This window comes from Salvelinus sp. IW2-2015, linkage group LG18, assembly GCF_002910315.2.
Source record: "Salvelinus sp. IW2-2015 linkage group LG18, ASM291031v2, whole genome shotgun sequence".
Taxonomy (NCBI): domain Eukaryota; kingdom Metazoa; phylum Chordata; class Actinopteri; order Salmoniformes; family Salmonidae; genus Salvelinus; species Salvelinus sp. IW2-2015.
The window spans coordinates 53,971,822-53,997,810 of NC_036858.1; the positions used below are offsets into that span (position 1 = coordinate 53,971,822).

Consider the following 25,989-nt stretch of genomic DNA (forward strand, 5'->3'; position numbering starts at 1 on the left):
GATGCAGACTGGTACCTAGGCTGGTTGTGTTCATGCCAAATTAAAAGGTAATAAAAAAATATGTGAAATGACATCTTTACTATTAGGCCCATAAAAAACACATAGGAGGTCCCTTGAAAAAAATAGAGACCCCCAAATGTCACAGATATATTTCACACTAGTTAATCTTTTGACACAGTTAGTTAGGAGTTTACAGGATGTAGCAATGCTCTTTGACATGAACCCTGGAAGTTAAGGTTTTGGAATGTGTCTTAAAGATCAGAAAAACGGTCTTATTTCTGGTATCTGTTGGGCAGTGCCAAAGTAGATACATTTTTATTTGATAAGACAGGCAATGTTTTGTCAAAATTAACAAAGGATGATGTTTTAGTTATGCATGTTTAAATGTTTCTTCAATTAATTAACCTTTTTCTTGTTACAACATCCTAGTTCTCTAGAGACTAAATTTAAGCTTTGTGTAAATAAAATGGCAAAAAAGTACATTTCACCATAGAACAATAACTGACTAAAGGAACTTTACAATAATATGATATAATTGAACTACCTTTCTAAAATGTTTAAACACGTGGAAAGGCGTTGCTGAATAAAATGTGTTTATTTYGACCTGATGAGAAAGGAGTTGTGTACAAATTGTCTTTCAGAAGATGGATGTGACTCCTCTGTTCTGACTGAGAACAGAGGGGCACTTGTGGGTGATGAGGACCTGAAATGATCTTGGTGACATGACAATAGAATAGCACTTGGGCCTGCCATGGAAATGAATTGASCTTATTAATCTATACGGTTTGTTTTTCAGTGCTACCAAGTCACACATGTGGAAATCCAGGGTTGATACCAAAAGGAGTAATTCATGGAACAAGGTACAACATGGGAGACAAGATCCGTTACAGTTGTCTCATGGGATATATACTGGAGGGACATGCTGCACTCACTTGTATTGTGAGTCCAGGTACTGGAGCATCATGGGACTTTCCAGCACCATTTTGTCGAGGTAAGACACTACATTTTAAGTTTGTAGTGGGGGGCAAGAATATCAATATTTACATATTAGTCCCAGGGTTCTACAGCTGCACCATCGAATAGCATCCTGACCGGTTGCATCACCACCTGGTATGGTAACTGCTCGGCATCTGGCCAGTACATCAYTGGGGCCAAGCTTCCTGCCATCCAGGACTTATATACTAGGCGGTGACAGAGGAAGTCCCCAAAAATGGTCAAAGACTCCAGTCACCCAAGTTATAGACTGTTTTCTCTGCTACCGCACTGCAAGCGGTACCGGAGCATCAAGTCTAGGACCAAAAGGCTCCTTAACAGCTTCTACACCCAAGCCATAAGACTCATGAACAATTAATCAAATGGCCACCAGATTATTTATATTGACCCCCCCCCCCCACTTGTTTTTTACACTGCTGTTACTCGCTGTTTATGATCTATGCATAGTCACTTCATCCCTACCTACATGTACAAATTACCTCGACTAACCTGTACCCCTGCACATTGACTCGATACCGGTACCCCCTGTATATAGCCTCTTTATTGTTATTTTATTGTGTTACTTTTTATTATTTTTTACTTTAGTTTATTTTGTAWATATTTTCTAAACTCTTTCTTGAACTGGATTGTTGGTTAAGGSCTTGTAAGTAAGCATTTCACGGTAGGTCTACACATGTTGTACTCAGCGCATGTGACAAATAAAGTTTGATTTGATCCTGGATCATCATTTAGCTGTGTTGATCCTGGATTGTTATTTAGTTGTGTTGTGCCTGGATAATCATTTAGCAATGTTGATCCTGGATCGTCATTTAGCGGTATTGATCCTGGAGTGTCATTTAGTTGTGTTGATCCTGGATCATCATTTATCTGTGTTCTTACTGGATCACTATTAAGCAGTATTGATCCTGGATCGTCATTTATTTCTGTTGACCTAGTGTGTCATTAAGATGTAGTGATCCTGGATTGTCCTAGATCCTGTAACCTGAAGTATCAAATTGTAGGTTTTAGAGGTCTTTGAAAGGTCACAAGGCCATAGCTTCCAATTGTCACTGTTTTTGTTGTAAAACTTGCAACCTGCAACGACAAACAACATTTATTTTACACATTTGCCAATCTTGTTTCAGGAGCGATGCCAATCTTAGCTGCCAAACCTTTATCTCCCACAAGTGAATATTCATCCACTCAGTAGGAGCAGTAACAATTGAAAGAGTCAGGACTTAGTCGAGACTGATTTATTTTCTAAGAGCAAGTTGTGACCCAGTCAGTAATGGAATTTTGTCTTACTTATTTTCTTCCTTTAGCCGAAGGAGCTTGCGGTGGGACATTGAGGGGAACAACAGGGACGATATCAAGTTCACATTTCCCTTCAGAGTATGAGAATAATGCAGACTGCACATGGAGTATTCTGGCTGAACCAGCTGACACCATCGCCCTGGTCTTTAGTGATTTCCAGCTGGAAGACAGATACGACTTTCTGGAGATAAGTGGGACTGAGGCGCCATCAATATGGTAAGTAATTAACAACCGCAATATAATTATAGCACCTCTTGTATTCTAATGGTAGCAACTGTCATGGCATCAATTATCTGCTAATTGCTCAAAAAGTCATTGAGGGACATGATGGTGATTCACTCATATGTGAAAGCTGTAAGTTAAAGTATTATTGTGTTATAAGTTTGATCCCAGTATGTCAATAATATACCTATATTTTCAACTGAGAGAATATAAAGATGAGTCACTAAAGTTTTACAGGACCTCACAACACTGCTTAATTTTGTCCTGTCAACAGCTAAGGTATGACATGAGACATTTCAGGACTTGAAACCTGACACTTTGAGGACCGGTCCATTTGACAATTCCTTGACAAAATAATATTTACGACGTGTTGTCAATGGAATGCCACTTCAATGTAGAGAGCTATAGTGTGTGTTCTGAGCAGAATGGGATGACATATCTGTATTTAAACACATACACAGCATGTGAAGACTGTGGAGACTGCCTGTGAAGACTGTTGAAGAGGCTTCCATTTCTGTTAGGGAGCAGGGTTGGGTAGGTTACTTTCTAAATGTAATCTGTTAGTTACTAGTTACCTGTCCAAAATTGTAATCAGTCATGCAATTTTTGGATTACCCAAACTCAGTCATTTAATCTGATTACATTCAGTTACTTTTAGATTACTTTCCCCTTAAGAGGCATTAGAAGAAGACAAACATTTTACCAATTGAACCACATCTATTACAGGATACATCAATGTTAAAGTTTACATAGCTGGCCATATATGGATGTTAMATTTTAATTTATGTGTTGGTTATGTAGCCTTCTTCTAACTAATTAAATTGTATCTTTACATTAAAAACCAAAGTCTATCAGAATTCCAGTCATTCCAGTAAATGTTATACCCCTTGATCTTCAAGAATAGGACTTGGAAATATGGAAGTATAGATTAGTCAAAATGTTTTAGCTGAGCATAACCCCAAAACGAATGACTTATTAGCCAGCCCTACTCTGTTGTTTATGATTTTGTTGTCATGGAGGACTGATTGGGCTCCTTGATTTGAGTTGAAAAATAAATGCTGCCCTCATTTGAGCACTACTGAAAGTGCTATTTACATGTGAAAAATGAATGCCATATGCTGCATTTGCTATAGGCCTGTTGTTGAACTTTTTGTTGGTGACACTTTTATATCTTGATAATATGAAACTGTTTAAAGGGCAAATCCACAGATGAAAAAAAACGAAACGGTCGCCCYGCCTCTGTTTWGGTAAAAAGMTGAGGGATGGKCCTGGAGAAATGTAACCTCTCAGATTAATAGACAGAGCTATGGATGCAAGGACTGACCATCCATGATATCAACATTATAGTTTTAACCATGTTATGAGGCTATACAGTGTTTGTTTACATTTACAATGTTTACAAACATTGGAGAAAAACAAGCTTATATTTTGGGTTCTTATGGAGTGTGGGTTCTTATGGACAGTTGAAMTAAGCTCATGAGACATTTCTAAGTTATATTCTTCAAGAATCAATGGAGATATATAATTTATAAGTCCAAAAAATGGATGTAGATACTACAGATTGCCAATTTAAGTGTGCGAGTTCAAGTGTGCGAGTTTGACCATCTGTCCATTAGGCCTATGGATTAAAAACAACTATCAGCATGAATTATATTGAGCAATAAAAGCCCCACTTTTATTCCATAGGCTGGGATCCGCACTGTGCAGCTGTTGCAAGAGTGCATTTTTCACTGGCTGTCCACTGGTTTCAAAAACAATGATTGATAGGAAGCTTAAGCTTCTTGAATTCAAACATTATTGGGTTCAAATACAGATTTAGATTTTTGAACAGCCATCCACAACAACCACAATCCGTAAGGCGCAAACAGCTAAATGAGAGAGCAGCAGTGAGATTCACATYAATGCGCTATATAGATATCAATAATAAGTGATTTCCGTATCGCCTGTAGACTACACCACTGCTGTCATCCTTACCTCTAAGTGTTTATTCAAGTTGGATCATCTTTGGATGCCGACAGCAGTCACACCATTGGAAGACATAGCTTGGACTGYAGCCTACAAAAGCCTATTCCTGCTCTTTTCCCGCGATCCATCAAACCCATTTGGTGTGTCATCATAGTGGTCTCTGACTTCTGGTCAGAGTCGCTCAGGTGGAACAAACTTAAACTTGCACCTTTTTCAATGCTTATTTGAATGTCATTAAGGGAATAGAGAAGTTTCAGATTCTTTTTCTCACAAACGGAATTTAAAAGTAATCCTCAAAGTAATCATYTAGTTTTTCAAAGATATCTGTAATCTGATTACAATGTTTTTGCTGGTAACATGTAATCCGTTACTTCCCAACCCTGTTAGGGAGTTACATTTTTCAACAATGTGGTGTCCATTTTAGGACGTCCTTTTCACTAGGGATCGGCACCGATATGGAACATCTATATCGATGTCAGTTGCMTTTTTTCAATACGATATCAATATCATATTAGTTTTATGAATAACATTGCATTACTGCAGCATCCCATGATAAATGGGTGATTTCTCACGAAACTACTTGGGTGAGCCTGGCTCCCAAGTGGGTGGCCCTGTGCCCTCCCAGGCCCACCCATGGCTGTGCTCCTGCCCAGTCATGTGAAATCCATAGATTAGGGCCTAATTAATTAATTTAAATTGACTGATTTCCTWATATAAACTGTATATTGCATGTTACGTTTATATTTTTGTTCAGTATATATCAACAACCCTCCCTCCAAAGGACCCTTCAATGGATTACATTTAGTGAAAATCTCCAAAATCATGGTCTTGTTCTGTTCTAGTTTTGTGAGGAATCACCCATATGTCAATGTGCACACTGCCAAAGATGTCCTCTTTTTCAGGTTGATGYTAGGCGTCCGTCATTTAAGAAACAACTCAAACCAATGACTCACAAGATCTGCGTTTGCACCACCTAATATTTGATAGCAGAAATCCACACCCGGAGCATGGATAGAGGAATGACATCAACATCAAAGCAAAGCTTGACAGTTTTTCATACTTTAAGTCTACTCAGCTTGTGCAAATAGGGTTTAAAGTAGGTGGCAATATCTACTTTAGCTGTGGATAGCACACATAGATGCTAATTCCAATAGGGAATTCTACTATCTGATGAATTGTATTTTTTTAACAATAGTCATTGCTGGGTTATGTTGTGTCTTCAATTAGCATGTAAAAGTCCCATAAGTTAAAGTCAATGAAAAGTACTTCACTGAACTCAAAATAGGTCAAATTAATATTTTCAGGAGCTGCTTTCACTGGCAATTACAGAAGTACACTTCGCTAGCATTAATCAATGATAGGTTACAGGAGTTGAAAAACTAGGCAGTCACTAGGTAACAATAATCACTACCCTCATTCTTCTGTCTATTAAAGTCTGAAAGGGGCAAGGGGGCATCAATCGTTTGAGTGACTTTCACACAGCCTTTCAAAGTCAGTTAGTGTCTTATAACATTGCTCTRCTACTGACATTGTTGTGCACTCCGATGATTGGAGGCAGTTTGATAGACATACCATTTATAGACATACCACACACGTGACCTTAACATCCGCAACTCTTCCACCTCCGAGACATGTGTCCAGAGATGTTTGGAATTCATACTTCAACTTCAGAAGTTCTACGCGGTCCTTGCCCATGAGACATTGTGAAATAAGTCTAGTGGTTTGTTGGACAAAAATGATACCATTCAGTAAAAATACTTGGGAGTCATAAAGCAAATACATGTTGCTAATTAGACACATGGGTCGTTCCATCAATAGATTGCCTTTTATRTCCTTCAGACATTGTGTACGTTTTGATAAAACACTAAATKTAACAGCTGCATCACATGCTATAACTAGTCTAAACCATGTAAAACATTTCAATAGCAGTGTGTTTTTGTTAAAATAAATGTGTTTTCTCAGAAAATCCCAATTGTSGCATGTCACAAGTCATTTTCGTCCAACTTCTAGGACTAAAGTTTTATCCCACTTAACCCCAAGAGTTTCCCATGTTTTCAGCATCATTGTAATGCCCTGGTTCATTTGTTGCTTTGGGAAAGTCATTTCTAAATGTACCGATATGCACTGAGAGTCAGKAAGCAAGTACAGGGAGTGAATATTTAATAAATAAACGGATCATAATACAAAATAAGAAACACTAACAGCACACAGACATGAACCAGATACAGAAACAATAACGCCTGGGGAAGGAACCAAAGGGAGTGACATAAATAGGACAGGTAATCAAGGAGGTGATGGAGTCCAGGTGAGTGTCAATAAGCGCTGGTGCGCGTGACAATGGTGACAGGTGTGCATAATAATCAGYAGTCTGGTGACCTAGAGACCAGAAAGGGAGAATACGTATTATGTTTTTTGGTTGAAAACAGAGTGTGTCGAGCATAACACGTCAACCCTGTTACCCAAATGTAGATAGGGTACTGTCAACCCTGTCACTTTATTTCTCGCTGTTATAGTCATTTTCTTAATTTAACTTCTTGAGATGGGAAAACATGTTTGTTATGAAGTTGAAAACGTGCTCTTTATGATAGAATGTTAAAATAAGAAGAAATAAATAGTTATTTCTGACGAAATTACACTACCCAAAAGGCACTCTATTTGTCAAATGAGATACATACAGTGGGGAGAACAAGTATTTGATACACTGCCGATTTTGCAGGTTTTCCTACTTACAAAGCATATAGACTGTCTCTTATACACATCTAGATGTGTATAAGAGACAGAGACTAGGGTCATTGTCCATTTGGAAGACCCATTTGCGACCAAGCTTTAACTTCCTGACTGATGTCTTGAGATGTTGCTTCAATATATCCACATCATTTTCTTTCCTCATGATGCCATCTATTTTGTGAAGTGCACCAGTCCCTCCTGCAGCAAAGCACCCCCACAACATGATGCTGCCACCCCCGTGCTTCACGGTTGGGATGGAGTTCTTCGGCTTGCAAGCCTCCCCCTTTTTCCTCCAAACATAACGATGGTCATTATGGCCAAACAGTTATATTTTTGTTTCATCAGACCAGAGGATATTTCTCCAAAAAGTACGATCTTTGTCCCCATGTTCCGTTGTAAACTGTAGTCTGTCTTTTTTATGGCTGTTTTGAAGCAGTGGCTATAGATACTTTTGTACCTGTTTCCTCCAGCATCTTCACAAGGTCCTTTGCTGTTGTTCTGGGATTGACTTGCACTTTTCGCACTAGAGTACGTTCATCTCTAGGAGACCTGTCTCTTATACACATCTAGATGTGTATAAGAGACAGCCCCCACAACATGATGCTGCCACCCCCGTGCTTCAGTTGTGATGGTGTTCTTCGGCTTGCAAGCCTCCCCCTTTTTCCTCCAAACATAACGATGGTCATTATGGCCAAACAGTTATATTTTTGTTTCATCAGACCAGAGGAYATTTCTCCAAAAAGTACGATCTTTGTCCCCATGTGCAGTTGCAAACCGTAGTCTGGCTTTTTTATGGCGGTTTTGGAGCAGTGGCTTCTTCCTTGCTGAGCGGCCTTTCAGATTATGTCCATATAGGACTAGTTTTACTGTGGATATAGATACTTTTGTACCTGTTTCCTCCAGCATCTTCACAAGGTCCTTTGCTGTTGTTCTGGGATTGACTTGCACTTTTCGCACCAGAGTACGTTCATCTCTAGGAGACAGAACGCGTCTCCTTCCTGAGTGGTATGACGCCTGTGTGGTCCCAAGGTGTTTATACTTGCATACTATTGTTTGTACAGATGAATGTGAGACCTTCAGGTGTTTGGAAATTGCTCCCAAGGATGAACCAGACTTGTGGAGGTCTACAATTTCTTTCTGAGGTCTTGGCTGATTTCTATTGATTTTGATGTCAAGCAAAGATGCACTGAGTTTGAAGGTAAGCCTTGAAATACATCCACAGGTACACCTCCAATTGACTCAAATGATGTCAGTTAGTCTATCAGGAGCTTCTAAAGCCATGACATCATTTTCTGGAATTTTCCAAGCTGTTTAAAGGCACAGTCAACTTAGTGTATGTAAACTTCTGACCACTGGAAGTGTGATACAGTGAATTGTAAGTGAAATAATCTGTCTGTAAATAATTGTTGGAAAGATTACTCGTGTCATGCACAAAGTAGATGTCCTAAACGACTTGCCAAAACTATAGTTTGTTAACAAGAAATTTGTGGAGTGGTTGAAAAACTAGTTTTAATGACATAAGTGTATGTAAATTTCCGACTTCAACTGTATATTGATATTTCACCTGGAGTTGACAGGGACTGCTTCTGTCTGAATTAAATAACCTCAGACAAAATGATAATATTATAGAATATTAGATCTTCGTCACTGGTACGTTGTTGACACAAGATGGTAATTGATATACAGACAGACATGAATGAATGAATGTTGAACAAGATTGACAACTGACAGGTGAACAAATTCCTGTTTACATATCCTCCTCTTAGGAAGTTCCCTAAAAGGCTTTCCTCAGCAATTTCCACCACATGATCTTGGCAGACAGTTGCCTGACAAGCTGTCATGTCAGRTTTTTTCATACTGCATAGCATAATAAATATGTTAATTTCATAATTGAACTTTCCAGCCAGTGTCAAGATTAGTTATTTAATTTACGCTGACTCTGAGGTGTAACAGTTGTGATACAAATTATACCAAGGGATTTTTTCTACTTGAGTTGTTAAAATCAATGTTGATGTTCACTTTCAAAGGATATTTTCGGAAGTTTTGAAAGCTTGCTTAAAATACACTGCACATAATATTAGTATAATTAATGTCCCTGAAGCATCACTATTCACTTGGCAACAGATATGGAGGAGATGCAGAAATCTACAACCATGGCATCAAGTTTAACATTTTAGTCATTTAGCAGACAYTCTTATCCAGAGCGACTTACAGGAGCAATTAGGGTTAAGTGCCTTGCTAGTCGGCTCAGGGATTCAAACCAGCAACCTTTTGGTTACTGGCCCAATGTTCTTAACAGCTAGGCTACCTGCCGCCCACTATTAAGTCACATGACACCTTTTAACAATTTAAATTCAGATTAGGATATAATCATCGGAAACATACATTTTTTGACAGAAATTACAATGACCATATTTGACARAAGCACAATTATCCAATTATCTATTTAAGACTCTATTTGGCACCTGTCAAATGCCAATCATGTTCTTTGAACATGACAGAGGCCCCATAAACTCTCAGGCAGAATAATGGATGTTGAATGCATTTGACACATCTCATGTGTGACAACAGATATTTGCATCTAATATGCATGGACAACAGTGTTTGCACAACCATTGTGGCAACACTATAAGCAGGAGGAAGTGTCCAATGGTTGAGAAGGTATTGTGCCTTGAATTGTGGTCCAAAGGTTATTATAGTTAATCCTAGGAGATTTTGTCATATGACAATGTGTATGTTGTGTGTGGAAGACTCTCCATTCTTTTCACATACTAGTAGAACTCATCAAAGTGCAGATATGCCTGTCCTCATGACCTCTCTGACATTCTGTTGCCAAAGCTGAATTAATTATATAAWAGCTTCTGCATAAAATAAAAGCCTACCTTTTCGTTGAAGTTTTGCACCTTTTATCACATTGGTTTTCTAAACATCATGAACYCATAAATACCACTACTCAATTAAATCAAGTAAACCCCCCGATAATGAACAATACATTTACTTACAAGAAGGATTTACTTACAAGAAGATACAGGAACAATTTTATGATTGTAGCATAGATAGATCTCACCTCATTACAATGGATTGGATTGAAGGTCTAGCCGGAGTTGGTACAGGACAGTGAACGAATAGCAATTAATGCTGAGTGGTGTTGGGCCTTCTCAATTTCTTTTTAACAGTGTTGCTCATTGGAGTGTGAAAGCTAGGTTGTGAGGCAGTATGAGCAGAAAGAAGGCAAAAAAGTGTTCCCAATACCAGGTACAAGGAAAAAGAGCAAGAAGGAAAAGGAAATGTGCTGCTGTACTTTTAAAGCAGATTGAAATAACCACTGAGTTTTTAGTACTGTTTGTGAAGATTTAAGAGTTGGCTGATCAACGAGTATTGGTTTCAGTTGCTCTGAGGCTATTGAAWTAAACAGAGATTGAACTGGGCTTGTGTAACTAAAATGGCTGAGRTGTTGATGGAACAATCATGATGTGTCCATGGTCTGAGGTACTTTACCTAAATTGCTTCACCTGCAGAGACTCACTCCATCACCAAAGCTGCTTCCCATAAAGACTGTGTTATGATAGTGAAATACAGATAGCAGTTAATCTTTAAGTTTCCTATGATGTGGGTAAAGATTGATTTGAAAGATAACTGTATATATTTGTTGGTACGCCATATTGAAATGTCTAAGGTTGTTGATAAGGGTTTCATTCATTTGGGTTCAGGTAACAATTTTTCAGTTGACACTTTTMTAGTTTGTTCTCTATTGCTCCTGTATTGTTCCTCAAGTAAGGGGGAGGCTGATGACATCAGAGGGCACCATCAGAATCCTTGGATGCCCAAGTTTTTCAACAGGAAAAGTAATATAAAAAACTGTGGAATAGAGCAATACAGCCATATCAAAATGTGTGATTACTCAAGGCATCTGTGAGGTTAATGGGGTAGAGCAGCAAAGTTAACCCTGCAAAATATATAACACACAGCTGTCATATTGAGTAGGCATTGCATAACTCTTTGGGCTAGAAACAATCAGGCTAGACTTCAGAGTAAACCATGTGTGTGATTTTATAACACAAATGTCCTTATATTAAACTTTTGATTTGGTATGTACTCTTACCAATTAACCCATTGTGTAATCATTCCAGTAGTCATGCAGTGTAGATGTTCCATTGTTACTAAAAGCACCCCATGTGTTTTACTTTGAGTGTCCTGTCGTGTCTTTACTATAATTAAATTGAAKACTTAGTTTTTATCAAAGATTCTCTGTAATTAGTATTACGCGATCAAACTGATTAAACATGTAACTGTAATTAACTAGGAAGTCGGGGCACCATGGAAAATATTCAGATTACAAAGTTATAATTTCCCAATATAACCTTTCAGATATTTTCATATCTGATCAATAGTCTTCTGATTAATTAATTATTTATTTTACCTCACGTTAGTCTCATTCCAAACGTCGTAAATTGATGGTTATCTGCACGAAACCAGTCTTCACTATGAGTCATCCATACATCAATTGTCTTAAATAATTTATTTATTACTAACTAAGTAATTCACAGAAATGCATAAACAAACAAACAAAGTAAATATGGTTAGAAGAAATGATAGGAGAATGTGTCCTAGTGGGCTAAACTGGTATCGCGGCTTGGTGGACAAACAGGGAAGTGGCGGTCAACTGAGATGAGACACTACAAAGTTGCTAATTATAACAATTGAAATACTAATCCTTTGCACATGAACACTCACTCATTCGGGAACAATTGCAATCAATATATATATTTACGCTCCGTGTGTCGTCTTGATCGCTGTTGAAAAGTTTGTTTCTGTTGGAGAGATTCCGTCCTCTCTCTCTCTCTCTCTCTCTCTCTCTCTCTCTCTCTCTCTCTCTCTCTCTCGCGCGCTCTCTGTCGTGGTTAGAGTGGATAGTTCAGAGTGACATTAATTTGTGTTGTTGTAGAATGAATGTTTCGGTGGTTGTCATTCTTCGCGTTCAATGATACCGAATTCCTAGCTGCAGACTAGTAATTAATTTCAAAGACTTGTTCTTATTCTGTCGGTATCGATAGTCTCAGAGTTTAACCACATGGTATGGTTAAAAGATTCAGCAGTCTGGTCTCAAACCTTGGCCCTCTCGTTATCGAGGTAAGCTGGTCTGGTGATAGTTTCTCAAAATTGGGGTTTTAATCGGAATTGCAGAAAAGGGGCTGTCCCAGGATGCCTGACCCTAACTGGGCTCATGGGCGGTCCTCTGATTTAGTTAAACTCAAAAGGGAATTGGAGTTTCCTTCATTAAACAGTCCAAAATCAYATTACACAATTTTACAAACAGTATCTTACTCACTCATTCATCTTATACAACAATTAGATGTAAACCTCATATCTGAGGCTATTATATAAACAGAGTTATGGTAATGTGGCCGCACCATCTCCCATGAGCTTCACCAAGTTGTAACAAACGGACCAGTTCGTAGCTGGATTCTTCACCGATCTTTAATACCTTCTCCGGAACGTAAATGTTGTTCGGACCTCAAGTTCTGTGAGGTGGAAGAAATTCCTTTGTTCTCTATGAAACTTCACTCTATCTCTATACTGTGTGGCCATGAAGCAGGGTCTTCCCTAGGAMTTTACGACCTCACTGACCACAGCAGCTTAGTTGTAGGGGGMAGGGAKAGGCAGGGAGAGGGGGATGGGGCTTGCTGTACCCAAAGAGGGCAACGTCATGACAGTCCTTTTGATGGAAGTTTTGGGTCWCTCTGCTGAATTGAGAATCATATTTTCTTCCAGGCTGACCGGTATGAATCTACCWTCCCCTGTCATCAGCAGCAAGAACTGGCTACGGCTGCATTTCACATCAGACAGCAACCATCGGCGGAAAGGATTTAGTGCCCAGTACCAAGGTAAGGGGTCAATGTCAGAGGGTTGGGATAGATCCCTTCCCATTGCAGGCAGTCGTCAGTGCAATTGGCAGTGAGTTCCTTCACATCACGTCACTTCTCACGCTCTGCCAGAGCTCTGCTAAACATGACATCTTGGCCTGACCTGGATTCTGCCCGCATACGGTTTGCAGGTGTATGCATAGTTATTTCTCTGGTTTCTGCCTGTTAAATGGAGTTTGACGAAGTGCAACATGACTTGAGGCCCTCCAGGCTTAGTCACTAAGTGTAGCCCCAGCTACTTCTGCCTAAAAGAGTTTGGATATGAAGCCCATTCTCATTAAAAATTGTTGGYAACTTTTTTCCCTCCCACATTAATTTTTTCCCCCTATTATTTAGCATTTGTGTTATATTGTTGGGTAAAATTACTATACTTTCCCTTAATACCTGGCGAGTGGATGAAGTCATATGGAGAAAATAATACTCACACTGAACCTATTTCAGATTTCTCAGGGTTTAATTGGCTTCCCTGCATGACATAATTAACAGATTAGATTCCGAGTCATATCCAAATCCAAATTGGCTTCCGTTGACACTAACGCAGGCTACACGTTCACTGCACTGCCTGCTGGGAACTGAGCCCAGTGGTGTTAGGTGACAGTGTGGCCACCACTGTTCACAAGCTGGCCCTCCCTTGCCCTGCACAACAAAGGACTCCTCTGACTTGGAKGATCTATAAAGACTAAATAATACAACCCCAATAATTGCGCGGTGGCCTGGGCACATTGGCACCATGCTGGCCCTCTGCAATCACCTGGAGGACAGCTTGACATCTCTGCTTGTGAATTTCTCCAGTAAACGCCAGCTTCAAAGTATATTTGAAGCGTGGGGGGGTCCTTCTATAGCAAAGGAATCTCACAGAAGTGTTTGCATGTTGTGACACAGATTTTCTTTCAGCCTGTGCTCTTAGGGTGTTTTGCTAATTACATAATGGATTATGACGTGCACTACTTTCTCTCCCCAACAGTAAAAAAGGCCATTGAGCTGAAGTCCAGAGGGGTGAAACTGCTTCCAAGCAAAGACACAAACCACAAAAATGCTGTTTGTAAGTACTTTCTTATAAGCTGAGGTGCAGTTTTACAGACATCAGAATTGTAATCATCATAAAATCAAGCATGTCTTAAAAGGGTTTGTYTTTCCCCAGGCAGTCCAAAACAGTGAAGAAATGTAAACTTACGATAAGCTTTTTAAATTACGATATGTTTTTAGGATTTGGTAGTTGTACCAGAGTCAAACAAATGAGTCTTTCTTACAAAGTTAAGTCAAGTTGATTGATCTTTCATCCTACTAAACTCCACCTACATTGGCATCTCTGGGACTAGAGTCTACTGGAGGGTTTGGATAAGCCCTCTTTGTTTAAAAATAAATGACATCTGTATGTGTCCATTACATGACTGTCATGACCTGACCTTAGAGATCCTTTATTCTCTATTTTGGGTTAGGTCGGGGTGTGACTAGGGTGGGCATTCTAGTTTCTTTATTTCTAGGTTGGCCTGGTATGGTTCCCAATCAGAGGCAGCTGTCTATCGTTGTCTCCGATTGGGGATCATACTTAGGCAGCTTTTTCCCACCTGTTGGTTGTGGGATCATGTTTTTGTATTGTTGCCTTTGAGCACGACAAAGCTGCACGTTCGTTTCTTTGCTCTTTATTGTTTTTGTGCCGGTTCTCATAATAAAAGATGATGAACCCAAACCACGCTGCATTTTGGTCCGATTCKTACAACAACGATCGTGACACTGACAGTTACAGTGCCTTCAGAAATTATTCCCACCCCTTGACTTTTTCCACACCAAGTGGGATTAAAATTAATGCAATTACTCTGTAATATCAAAGCAGGAAGAAAAACCCTTTTTTGTTATTATTATTAATGAATTAATGGAAAATAGAACACTAATATATCTTGATTAGATTAGTATTCAACCCCCTGAGTCAATACATGCTAGAATCACCTTTGGCAGTGATTACAGCTGTGAGTCTTTCTGTGTAAGTCCCTAAATGCTTTGCACACCTGGATTGTACAATATTTGCCCATTATTCTTTCAAATTCATCAAGCTCTGTCAAGTTGGTTGTTGATCATTGTTAGACAGGCATTTTCATGTCTTGCCATAGATTTTCAAGCCAATTTAAGTCAAATCTGTAACTCGGCCAATCAGGAACATCCAATGATGTCTTGGTAAGCAACTCCTGTGTATATTTGTCCTTGTGTTTTAGGTTATTATCCTGCTGAAAGGTGAATTTGTCTCCCAGTGTCTGTTGGAAAGCAGACTTAACTAGTTTTTCCTGTAGGATTTTGCCTGTACTTAGCTCTTTTTATCCTATAAAACTCCCAAGTCCTTGCCGATGACAAGCATACCCATAACATGATGCAACTCATAACACCACCATTCTGGAAAATATGAAGAGTGGTACTCAGTGATATGTAGTGTTGTATTTGCCCTAAACAGAAGGCTTTGTATTCAGAACAAAAAGTGAATTTCTTTGCCAATTTGCTATTAGTATTACTAAAATGCCTTATTGCAAACAGGATGCATGTTTTGTAATATTTTTATTCTGTTTAGGCTTCTTTCTTTTCACTCTGTCATGTATGTTAGTATTGTGGAGTAACTACAATGTTGTTGATCCATCCTTAGTTTTCTCCTATCACAGCCATTAAACTCTGTAACTGTTTTAAAATCACTGTTGGCCTCATGGCGAAATCCCTGAGTGGTTTCCTTCCTCTCCGGCAACTGATTTAGGAAGGGAACCTATATCTTTGTAGTGACTGAGTGTATTGAAACACCATCCAAAGTGTAAAATCAATAACTGCACCATGCTCAAAGGGATATTCAATGTCTGCTTTCTTTTTCCTTATCTGCCAATAGGTGCTCTTCTTTGCGAACCATAGGAAAACCTCCCTGGTCTTTGTTGTTGAATCCGTGCTTGAAATTGACTGCTTGACTTTGGAACCTTACAGATAATTCTATGTGTGGGGTACAGAGATTGGGTAGTCATTAATACTAAACACCATTATTGCACACAGATTGTGACCATGCAACTKATTTTAACATAACAAAAGGGTTGAAAACTTATTGAATTAAGACATTACAGCTTTTAATTTTTTATTAAYTTGTAAACATGTCTAAAAACCTAATTCCACTTTGACATTATGGGGTGTTGTGTGTACGCTGTAACAGAACAAAATGTGGAAAAGGTCAAGGGGTGTGAATAGTTTCTGAAGGCATTGTCAATGATCAATTTTAATATTGAATCATTCTATTGCATGATTGCTATTCATTAYCTAGGGGGTATACTATACGTGGAAATATCAATATGACCTCTAACAGATTTTATCAGACAGATTTTTTTTCTTATTTTATTTGTCTAGGCAGGTCAGTTAAAGAACAAATTCTTATTTTCAATGACGGCCTAGGAACAGTGGGTTTAGTGCCTTGTTCAGGGGCGACATATTTTTACCTTGTCAGCTCGGGGATTCARTCTTGCAACCTTTAAGTTACTAGTMCAACACTCTAACCACTAAGCTACCTGCCGCCCCAGATATACTAAATGATATACTAAATCCACCAAGTCTGATGTATGCTGTCACAGGTCAGGGTTTCTTACTGGAGTGTACTACCTGTGGTTGCCACTGGAGGGCACTCTTGAGTTTCCTCTAGTATCCAGGTGACCCTGATTGGGCTTATTGGGATCACCTGCTGGATGACTATCTAGGTTCCTCTGTGGACTGGGCCAGTTGCTCAGGTCGCATGTTTTGTTCAGTGTTCTTGTGTGCCCTTTCTTTGTTATGAAGACCTTAAGTAAATATTCTGGATTTACCCTTACCTCTGCCTGYTGTGTTTCTCTGCACCTGTGTCMAAGTTTGTACTAGCGCTCTTGTCACTGTAGACCTGAGCCTCAAAATGGAMCCAGCAGAGATTTCTCTGTCGTCCGAGGGACACTCCGAGCTCCACCACTTACGGTCGGCTCTCACTCACCATGGAACAGTGATTGGCCCTCCACTTCCTACCAGCTCCACGTCTCCCTCCCCTTGGGAGCCTCATCTCCCAGCACCAGAGCGCTATGAGGGGCATCCTGGGAGGTGTCGTGGGTTCGCTGGTCTTTGAGCTRCAGGCATCAGCGTTTCCCACCAAGCGTTCCAGAGTGGCATATGTCATCTCCTTGCTCTCAGGACGGGCTCTGGCCTGGGCTACTGCCATCTGGGAGCAGCAATCAGACATTTGTTTCAATTGGCAAAGCTTCACCCAGGARATGAGGAGGGTTTTTGAGCAACCCATCAGTGGCAGGAATGCTGCTCAAAGACTCATTGCGCTTCGGCAGGGCAGCCGGAGCGTAGCTGATTACACCATTGACTTTCGGACGCTCGCCGCTAAGAGCTGTTGGAATATGGAGGCACATCACWYMGTCTTTCTGAACGGACTCAGTGAGGTTCTCAAGGATGAACTGGCTTCCCGGGACAACTCTTACACTCTTGGGTAGCTTATCGTTCTGGTCATCCGGATTGACAACCGGCTTCGGGAACGTCGTCATGAGAGGACGGAGGGGTCCCGAGTTGGTTCCAGTGTTTCGGGCCCTGCTGAGGGAGTCGACTCTTCATTTGTTCCACTGTCGTATGATGGGCCTGCTTGTCCTGCACCCCGTCAGGGTTCTCAAATCGGCTATGGTTCTCCTTCATATCCTTCAGAGGAGCCGATGCAATTGGGAGGACTTTCTGCTCTGGAGAGTCAGATACAGTTTCCTGCGGCCAATACGGTATGCACCTTGCTTTCAGCCAACCTGCGGTGGGACAAGGGACAGTTGGACATATCGACTTTCATAGACTCTGGGGCTACTGGCTGTTTTCTGGATCGCACATTAGCTCTCCAACAGAGGCTGCCACTCACTAAGCTGGACACTCCGTTGTCGGTCACAGCACTGGATGGTCAACCCCTAGGGTCTGGGAAGGTGAAGCAACTCACCATGCCTATCCAGCTACGAATTCTGGATGACCATGTGGAGCTTATCCAGTTACATCTGGTGGACTCTCCTGAGCTTCCCCTGGTTCTWKGACATCCCTGGCTTTCCACACATAATCCTCAAATTGACTGGCCTTCGGAAAGAGTTCTGGGGTGGAATCCTTCATGCCAGTTCACCTGCCAGCAACTCTCTACACACCTTTCCGGCCCTGCTCATCTGGAGACTTCCGATCCTCCTGTTCCTCTGGCTGGGAATGACAAGCCTGATCTTTCCCACGTACCTCGGGATKACTGGGATTTGGATCAGGTCTTCAGCAAACAAAGGGCCAGCAAACTACCTCCTCACAGGCCCTACGATTGTGCCATGAACCTCCTGTCTGACACCACTCCCCTGAGAGGAGGGCTGTATTCTCTCTCAGGTCCAGAGACTGCAGCCATGAACAGTTATATTGAGGAAGTGCTGGTGGCTGATTTTATTCAGCTGTCCACTTCACCTGCAGGAGCGGGCTTTTTCTTTGTTGGGAAGAAGGATGGGGGATTACGCCCCTGTTTCTATTACCAGGGTTTAAATAACATTACCATCAAGAACCATTACCCCCTTCCTTTTATGTCATCAGCTTTTGAGAGACTCCACGGAGCTACGGTTTTCTCTAAATTGGATTTACGGAACGCGTAAAATCTGGTGCGCATCAGACAGGGAGACGAGTGGAAGACAGMGTTCAACACTMCTAATGGACATTATGAGTACTGGGTCATGCCGTTTGGACTTACTAATGCTCYWGCCGTTTTCCAGGCCCTGGTCAATGATGTGCTGCGCATCTTCCTTCACCAGTTCGTGTTTGTGTACCTGGATGACATCCTCATCTTCATGGTTGAACACATCCAACATGTCCGCCAGGTMCTTCAAAGACTCCTCGCTCATCACTTGTTCGTGAAGGCCGAAGAGTGTGAGTTTCACGTTCCTCAGATCTCCTTCCTGGGGTACATCGTGTCTCAGGGCTGTGTACTGATGGACTCCCAAAAGGTAGGAGCTGTGGTCAACTGGCCGCGACCCAGCACGGTCAAGCAAGTTCAGCGTATTTTGGGTTTTGTTAATTTCTATCTGAGATTTGTGAGAAACTTCAGTGCTGTGGCGGCGCCATTGACAACGCTCATTAAGGGCTCGGCTGGGCATGTATGCTGAGAAGGCATTCCAGAACCTGAAACGTCGGTTTTCTTCTGCACCCATTCTCGTTCATGCGGACCCTTCTCTCCCCTCGTGGTAGAGGTGGATGCCTCTGACATTGGCGTGGGGGCAGTTCTGTCGCAACGCTCGGTGAAAGACCAAAAGCTCCATTCCTGTGCCTTCCTCTCCAGGCATCTCACTCCAGCGGAGAGGAACTATGATGTCGGCAATCGGGAGCTTCTTGCGGTCAAACTGGCTTTGGAGGAGTGGCAGCACTGGTTGGAGGGCTCGGAATATCCCTTCATGTTTTGGACTGACCACAAGAACCTGGCCTACATCCAGGAGGCTAAACGCCTCAACCCCCGACAGGCTCGTTGGGCTTTTTWCTTCACTCAGTTCAGATTCACGTTATCTTACCGTCCGGGGTCTAAGAACGTCAAGCCGGATGCCCTTTCTCACCAGTTCCCCAGCTCCAGTGAGGATTGGCSGCTTGAATCCATCAYCCCCTGGGGTATAGAGGGGTATATGTCCTGGGATATAGAGATTGTAGTGAGGGAAGCGCAAGGTAGGGAGCCGGTTTCAGACGGCTGTCCACCTAAAATACTTTTTGTTCCTCTTGGGGCACTGTCCAAAGTACTTCAGTGGGCTCACTCATCGCCTCTCACCTCTCATCCGGGAGTGCAGAAAACGCTTGAATTTTTGAGGAGGAAGTTTTGGTAGCCCTCGGCGGAGGCAGACACTCGGACCTTTGTGGCTGCCTGTCCGACATGCGCCCGGAACAAGACTCCTCGTCAGCAGCCTCTGGCGCTTCTTCATCCGCTGCTAACACCTTCTCGACCCTGGTCCCATTTCTCTATGGATTTCATCACGGGCCTTCCATCCTCAGAGGGACACGGTCATCCTGGTTATTGTGGACCGCTTTCCTTCCCTGGGTGGAGTATGCACACCACACTCTCCAGTGTTCCTCCACTGGCCTGTCACAATTCCAGGTGTTGTACGGTTACCAGCCCCCGCTGTTTCCAGATCAGGAGATTGAAGTGACGGTTCCTTCCGCTCAACGCCTCATCTCTCGTTGTTGCTGGACCTGGAAGAGGGCTCGGTCAGTGTTCCTGAAGTCCTCAGCTCGGGTTCAACGACAGGCCAACCRTCATYGCAGCCCGAGTCCCCTCCTGCATCCAGGCCAGATGGTCTGGTTATCTACTAGGGATCTGCCTCTACGCATGGAATCAAGAAAGTTGGCTCCCCGGTACACTGGGCCATTCAAGGTTCTATTGGGCATCAATCCAGTGGCCTATCGTCTTCATCTTCCCCGGTCCACGAGGGTTCATCCCACCTTCCACATCTCCAGACTCAAGCCTGTGGTGTTCAGTCCTCTGGTTCCGGCTACTCGGCCTCCAMCTCCGCCTCGCATGATAGCGCGACAGCCAGCCTACACGGTGCGACGCATCCTCTCCAGTCGTCAGTTCCGGCGAGGGACTCAGTATCTCGTGGACTGGGAGGGTTATGGGCCTGAGGAATGTTTTTGGGTTCCRGCCCAGTACATTTTGGATCCCGGACTCATTCTGGACTTCCGTCAACATTCAGCTACCCCTGGTGGAACGCCGTGAGCCATTCCTTAAGGGAGGGGGGGTCCTGTCACAGATAAGGGTTTCTTACTGGAGTGTACTACCTGTGGTTGCCACTGGAGAGCACCCTTGGATTTCCTCTAGTATCCAGGTGACCCTGATTGGGCTTATTGGGATCACTTACTGGATGACTATTTAGGTTCCTCTGTGGACTGGGCCAGTTGCTCAGGTCTCATGTTTTGTTCAGTTTTCTCGTGTGCCCTTGCTTTGTTGTTTTGCTATGAAGACCTTAGGTAAATATTCTGGATTTACCCTTACCTCTGCCTGCTGTGKTTCTCTGCACCTGGGTCCAAGTTTGTACTAGCACTATAGTCACATATRCATGGTGATCAGGTAGTTTCTGATGTGTTTATGGATATGTACAGTACATGCACATGCAATCTCTTTGACCTGATGAATGACCAACCTGGATTGAAACGCTGTTACAAGAAAGCCAGTGATTTCTTTTCATTCACACTGGGTGTTGGACTAAAATGTATTTCAGACCTTGCTAGTAACACTGTTCTGWGTATCCAGGGAAGAAATGTCTCCATATAATTGAGGTCATAGTATTTGTTTTTCATATTTATTTATCCAAAAGTGGTAAAATGTTTGATTATCAGTYGGACATTACCACTATGAGTATCACACATAATTATGTGCGTAATTAATTAAGATTTTCATTTTCACACATATCCACACACATACAAACGATTATCCAACTTGCAGTGTTTGCTTGGCTTTAATGTTTGCCCAATTTCCATAATGTGTTTTCCAAAAGATGCCCTTGATGCTATCTATAATAGTATGGGGAAAAACAATCCCCTGGTGAACACCACATTAAATTGTATTAGTAATGTGCGCCATGCTATGCTTCACAAAGCATGTTCTATTGCAATTAGTGTTACTAAATGGCTGATTTTGCAAAAGTGAGGCACCATGCGCAATCTGGAATTTGAATCTCAGGTATATGGTGATATTAGGTTCTGGATGGATAAACAAATAAGCAATTATGAAAACACCATTGTGTAACGCTGTGTAAGGCAACCTTGTCAACAGGCTGCAACATAATCAATGCATGAAAAAAGTAATCTTTATATACTTGAATAGTATCAAAAGCACAGATAATTATTAATAAAGTTAACTCTTAACTGCCTTTAAAGCATTCTAAATTCTGCAAAGGAAAATGTATTTGGTCATTCATACACAAGGTTATTGTAACGGCTGATTTCCTCCTCCCGTCTGAAGAGGATGTAGCAGGGATCGGACCAAGACGCAGAGTGGTAAGTCCATGTTTTAATATAATCCACTGAACACGACAAAAAATAAAAATAACAACGTAACCTAACCGAAACAGTCCCGTGTGGCATGAACACAGACACAGGAAACAAACACCCACAAACCAACAGTGAAAACAGGCAACCTAAATATGGTTCCCAATCAGAGACAATGCAAAACACCTGTCTCTGATTGAGAACCATATCAGGCCAATTGACAAACCTAAACATAAAACACATAACATAGACTGCCCACCCCAACTCACGCCCTGACCATACTAACTAAAGACAAAACAAAGGAAAATAAACAGAACGTGACAGTACCCACCCCCCCAAAGGTGGGACTCCGGCCGCAAAACCTAAACCTATAGGGGAGGGTCTGGGTGGGCGTCTGTCCGCGGTGGCGGCTCTGGCGCGGACTGGACCCCTCCATCATCATTTTTTCCGCCCCCGCCTCTTACGAGCGCGATCCTCGCCGCCGACCTTGGCCTGGTAACCCCAATAAATGGGCTCATAGGACTTAAAAGCACCTCGACTAGGCAGTCCGACTGCGAGGCAGTTCCGGACAGGAGCAGCTCCACTGAGACCAATTCCGCAATCGCCGGCGTGCAGGCTCCTCGCGGTCTTCCTGCGCGCGGCCTCTGGGCTCCTGGCTGCCTGCGCTGCCTCTGGACTGCGACGGCTCTCACTCCTGATGCGCGGGCTCTGGCGGCTCCTGACTGCCCGGAGCTCTGCCTCCGACTGCTCGGCTCTAGCGGCTCGGACAGACACGGCGGCGATGGCCTCGAGGCACCTCAGAGGCGCTGCGCACTCAGACGCGCTGGCAGACGGGCAGCTCAACAGACGCTGGCAGAAACGGCACCTCAACGGCCTGGGCAGACCAGCAAGCCTCGACGCACTCAACCTCAACAACGGAACTCTGGCTTGCGCTGAAAAGAAGGCCTGCCAGCTGGCACAGGCGGAGCAACTTAGAGAGAAAACCGAGAACACCTGTCGGGGGCTCCACAGGTACGGTAACTGGGAGGTGCACCAAGAATAATACCGACCGTGAAGGAGTACAGAGCTCTTGACCACCGAGCCTGCCCAACCTACCGTTGAATGCTCCCGACCCGCCCATCGCAGTAATAGCCCGCACTGCCTGCGAACCGGGACACCATGCGCAAACTGTTCCATGTACGCCGCCGAAGAACGCACTGAGACCAATGTGTTGACCGGCTTCATGGCACTTGCTCATGCCCAACCTAGCCCGGCCGATACAGGAGCTAGATGAATATCGCACCGGGCTAAGCACGCGTACTGGGACACGTCGGCTCCACCGCATAACACGGTCGCTGACCAGTACGACGCCCTCTCTCCACGGTAAGCACGGGGAGTTGGCTCAGGTCTCCTACCTGGCTTAGCCATACTTCCCGTCCCCCCCAAGACATTTTTGAGGCTGACTCTCGGGCTTCCAACCGCGTCGCCGTGCTGCCTCCTCATACCAGCGCCTCTCTGCCTTCGCTGCCTCCAACACTGCCCTGGACGCGCGATATTCCCCTGGCTGAGTCCAGGGTCCTTCCGTCCAGAATCTCCTCCCAAGTCCATGAATCCTGTGTCTTCCCGCTCGCTGCGCTGTCCTTACCACTCTGCTTGGTCCTTGTTGTGGTCTGGCAGGCTGATTTCCTCCTCTTCGTCTGAAGAGGTGTAGCAGATCGGACCAAGACCAGAGTGGTAAGTGTCCATGTTTTAAATAATCCACTACACGACAAAAAAATACAAAAATAACAACGTAACCTAACCGAAACAGTCCCGTGTGGCATGAACACAGACACAGGAAACAAACACCCACAAACCAACAGTGAAAACAGGCAACCTAAATATGGTTCCCAATCAGAGACAATGCAAAACACCTGTCTCTGATTGAGAACCATATCAGGCCAATTGACAAACCTAAACATAGAAACACATAACATAGACTGCCCACCCCAACTCACGCCCTGACCATACTAACTAAAGACAAAACAAAGGAAAATAAAGGTCAGAACGTGACAGTTATRCATATTATCACCATCACCAGACTCTTTTAGATGAGGGATTAAGCTCAGGTGACTCACTCTGGTCATTAAAGATCCCATGGTGCTCATTTAAGGAGAAGAGGTGTCAAATTATGGGTTCTGGCCAAACCTCGGATGTACAGACAGCCTACTCGTAATATCTTCCAAGACGTCTAATTACTGCAGCTACATTTCAATTATTCTCATCTGCATTGATATGGACGATTTTTTTGGTAAATTTTGTTGATGGCTGGAAAGATGACTGACATCCATCACCAAGGTGGTTTCTTCACATTTTTCACTGGATGAAAATTCCACCTATCTACACAGTGTGGAGCCTGTGTTTGCCATCAAATGTCGAATAAACTGTGAGAATACAATAGAGTGTGGGAATTCATTACCCTTCCTTTTGATGGTTTGCACATACTGGTCAGAAGAACCAGCTCCACCTGYACAAATTTAGCAGATTGATTGCATGTGCGATGAAAGAGTTCTTTGTTCTATTSCACTTAACCTTAGGTAGTATAAACCTACAGCCCGAAGGAAGAAATTATAATTATTTATTCAAGCTGCACTGGCCACTATCTAAAGTTGTCTTGGCTTTACCTAGAACTTGCTAGGTAAATATTTCTGAGAGACATCTGTTGTACAGTATTCTGATGACCTGAATACCATCCCAATCTATTCATTCTGTTCCAAATATTTATTTTCACTTCAAATTCCCAAACTAGGCAGCCATGGAAAAGGTTACAAGAGATTTGAAAAAATCTATAAAATAGAGTCACTAGTTCTATTTACAATGAAATAATACAATTTTCTCAAATTAAATTATTTTACAAATTGGTATCTATGTTTGGAGCAAAGTTCAGTTTGTTATCGTTGACAGTACTCAAATATGTGTCTTAACGAAGTCATCCGTGGATCTTTAATGATARTAGTCATTAAAGATGGAGTGGAAAGTTTACCTTTCGCAGCAGAAGTGACCTATGTGAGCTCATCATTGATTATAATAGAAGTATAGAGAAGTCAAAATGGGGAGGCTGTGAGAGGGAACAGAAACTTGCAGTTGTAGTTCTCCCTGCTAAAAATTCCCTGCAAAAAACCCGCTGACAAACAAATATCTTTGTTAAATTAGTATGAAATTGAAGTCATGATCCTTTTAATTTTCAAACCATAGTCCTAACACAAAAAAAGTGGAGTAGGATGATCATTGTGCAGAACAGGAAACAGAAATGTTAGTGCAAAATTCACATCAGTAAGCTGGACATWAGCTTTGATCGCAGGGTGTAACTTTACAAACTGATATCAGCAATAAACAGAGATGASGTTTGAAGACAACATCAAACAGAAAGACATGACAGTTTATCAAAATGGATAGCWCTGGCTGTCCATGCTGCTAAATCCATGAACACATTCTCTGACCTTGGCTTGAAATGAACATATTAGCATTATMAATTATTACATCGGATTTCATGGGACAAGGTTAATATGTTCTCAAATGCTCTGAACGTATCCTCCAATATGCCATTTCGCATGTAGCATGTTGATCTTTCATAGAAAATAATTGTAACTTAAACCAATACCATACTGTATATTGAGCGTACACTCATGGAAATGGTTATGAAAGGATGCTGTAGTCTGTGATTACTGTGCAGTACATCAAAAGGAATGGGGGGAACCAGCTTTTTTTCAACAGATTGAGATAAAATTGTGTGTAACCTGATGTAATGTGATTTGGGAGCRGTAAACCATCTGAGATTATGTGACAGAATGATGAAGAAATGAAGGTGAGAACACCAACACACATTGGCACAGGAATGGTAGACTTGGATGTGCTA

At 42.3% G+C, this 25,989-nt stretch overlaps 1 protein-coding gene across 1 annotated transcript in view; it reads left to right on the forward strand.

The window, feature by feature from the left end:
* The window catches only part of LOC111977959 (CUB and sushi domain-containing protein 1-like), a 638,095-nt gene that overhangs the window by 425,095 nt on the left and 187,011 nt on the right, over positions 1 to 25,989 (forward strand). Inside the window, exons 4-7 of the mRNA XM_070448606.1 lie at positions 797 to 991; positions 2,295 to 2,502; positions 12,973 to 13,085; positions 14,089 to 14,166. Coding sequence (XP_070304707.1) covers positions 797 to 991; positions 2,295 to 2,502; positions 12,973 to 13,085; positions 14,089 to 14,166 — 594 coding nt within the window. The remainder of the gene's footprint in view (positions 1 to 796; positions 992 to 2,294; positions 2,503 to 12,972; positions 13,086 to 14,088; positions 14,167 to 25,989) is intronic.